This window comes from Fonticula alba, assembly GCF_000388065.1.
Source record: "Fonticula alba strain ATCC 38817 unplaced genomic scaffold supercont2.1, whole genome shotgun sequence".
NCBI lineage: Eukaryota > Rotosphaerida > Fonticulaceae > Fonticula > Fonticula alba.
The window spans coordinates 2,137,019-2,139,264 of NW_009242971.1; the positions used below are offsets into that span (position 1 = coordinate 2,137,019).

The 2,246-nt window shown below is 65.8% G+C and overlaps 2 protein-coding genes across 3 annotated transcripts in view; one reads left to right on the forward strand and one right to left on the reverse strand.

Annotated features, from left to right (window-relative positions):
* Window positions 1–832, forward strand: part of H696_00472 (hypothetical protein) — a 5,327-nt gene extending 4,495 nt beyond the window's left edge. The window contains exon 8 of the mRNA XM_009494328.1: window positions 106–832. Coding sequence (XP_009492603.1) covers window positions 106–755 — 650 coding nt within the window. The 3' untranslated portion in view covers window positions 756–832. The remainder of the gene's footprint in view (window positions 1–105) is intronic.
* A 481-nt stretch (window positions 833–1,313) lies between these two features.
* The window catches only part of H696_00473, a 3,408-nt gene continuing 2,475 nt past the window's right edge, over window positions 1,314–2,246 (reverse strand). For both annotated transcript variants that reach the window (XM_009494329.1, XM_009494330.1), the window contains exon 3: window positions 1,314–2,168. In XM_009494329.1, coding sequence (XP_009492604.1) covers window positions 1,375–2,168 — 794 coding nt within the window. In that variant the 3' untranslated portion in view covers window positions 1,314–1,374. The remainder of the gene's footprint in view (window positions 2,169–2,246) is intronic.

The following is a 2,246-nucleotide window of genomic DNA, read 5'->3' on the forward strand; positions in this document are numbered from 1 at the left end:
CACGCATGACTGTTCATCCAACTTGCTTACCATCCGCTCTTCCCATCCCTTGTCTTGTCCCCCTCCCCCCGCCCCGCCCCGCCCCGCCCCGCTCCATTTCTCCAGGCGACCATGCCCTCGACCATTCCATCTGGTCGCAACTGCCCAACCTCTTTGTTGCCCTGCTCCCCCTGTTCGCGGCGACTGCCTCGCTGTCGACCAGTGGTGCCGGTGCCTCGGCCGCCAGCAGCTCTTCCAGCGACCTGGGCGTGACTTCCTTCAACCCGTCGCTCAATGCCTTCGACAACAATGCCGGCTACCTGCCGCTGGTCCTGGCCAAGCTGCTGACGGCCACCGTGTCGCAGACTTCGGCCTCGGTGGCTGACCGTGAGACCGCCATTGCCCGGTCGCACCTGGCCTTCGTGGAGACCTCGGCCGCGCTGCTGATGCACCTGGCCTCGGGGGCCGGCTCGCGGACTCTCATCTCCAGCCCGGAGGACCTGAACGTGCATGGCCAGCAGATTCCTGTGACCACTGGCTCCGGGGCCCCGTCCAAGACCGCGCGCGAGATCGATGTCATGTACATCCTCATCAGCCAGTTCGCCCAGCTGTCGACCTATGTCCCGGCGGATTATGTCGACGAGCATATCCCCTACGCGCTGGTGTCTTCGTCGGTGACCGAGTGCACGCGCCGCCAGCAGCGTCTCCTCCAGCAGTCTGTTGCTGGTGTGGGTGCCGGCAAGCGCGCCATCCGTGTTGGCGAGGAGGAGGTCTAATGGTGCTTGTGCATCATATCCTTCTCTTCCTCTTCTCGCCCTCTTCTCGCCCTCTTCTCGCCCTCTTCTCGCCCTCTCTCTCTCTCTCTCTCTCTCCCTCTCCCCCTCTCCCCCTTCGCCTTTCCTTTGCGTGCATGTACCAAAGGCCGGGAAGCAAGTGCCGGTAGGGGAGCGGGAGCGAGAGGGGGGGGGGCGGGGCGAGGAGGAGGCGGCATCGACGTCTGGCTGTGTTACCTCGCGAGATTTTGCAATTCCTCCCTTTTCCTCCTCCCCCGATGTTCGTGCTGGTCGTTGCCCGGCACGTGTGCCCTGTCCTCAATCCCTGTCCCCCGCGTCCCCAGGCTTCTTGTTCGCCCGGGGTTGGATCGCGCAAGGCGCCTCACTCCGTTTGCCTTTTGCCCCCCCCCCTCCCCCCCCTGCCCGGAGAGCAAGCACGGGCGGCAGGGGAGACCCGGTGTCGGATGAGCGGTCCTTCTTTTTCCTTCTTAAATATATTCCCACAAATCCCCCCCCCCCCCCCCCCCTACGCCTGCCCTCCTGTTGTTTGATCCTTTCTCCTCTTCAGCGCAAAGTAATCGGTCTATTGTTCTCGAGAGCGGGGGGACTCCTGGGATATTACCTACCAGCGGCCTGGAGGTCCTCCGCCGGCACGACCATCCCGGTAGTGATTGTTGTGCTGAGGGCGATGGGCGGGGCCACCATGGGAGGGATGCCCACCGCTGGCGCCGCCGCCCCCGCGATGATAGTCATTGCTGTTGCCGTGGCCGCCATGGCTGTAGCTGTTGGTGTTGCCATGGCCGCTGTGATGATGATGACCACCACCACCACCGCCGCGGTGGAAGTCCCCACCACGGCCGCGGCCGCCGCCACGACCGCCACGCTCTCGGTAGCCGAGGCCGCGCCGCCGTGGGCCGTCGGCGCCAGCATTCAGGAAGGGCAGTAGCGCTTCCGGGACCGCGGGCTCCGGAGTGCCAGAGGCTCCCCCATCGGAGGGGGAATTGTGCGCCTGGAACCACCGGGCCAACTCGGTGGCAAAGCGCCCCTCACGCGAGGGAATCAGCAGGCTGATGGCCCGGCCAGCGCGCCCGGCCCGGCCGGTTCGGCCCACCCGATGTACGAAGGCATCCACGGCGGCCGCCGTGCCAGCACCACCTCCTGGAGCGTCGAACGACACGACCGCCGTCACACCGGGAATGTCCAACCCACGGGCGGCCACATCTGTGGCCACCAGCACCCGGCAGGGGGCCAATGTCCCGGAGGCAGAGCGAAGCCGGAAAGCCCGGATCGCGCGCTCGCGCTCGCCCTGCATCAAATCCCCATGTAGGGGCATGGACGCGTAGCCCGCATCGGCCAGTGACCGGTGGATGGTGTTGACGATGCCGACCCGCGAGCCGAAGACAATGACGCGCGGGTCTTTTTTTTTTTTTTTTCCCCCCCACCCGCCCCCGGTGGTGCCATGCCGATGTCAGTCACCAAGCGTGCTCGCAAGCA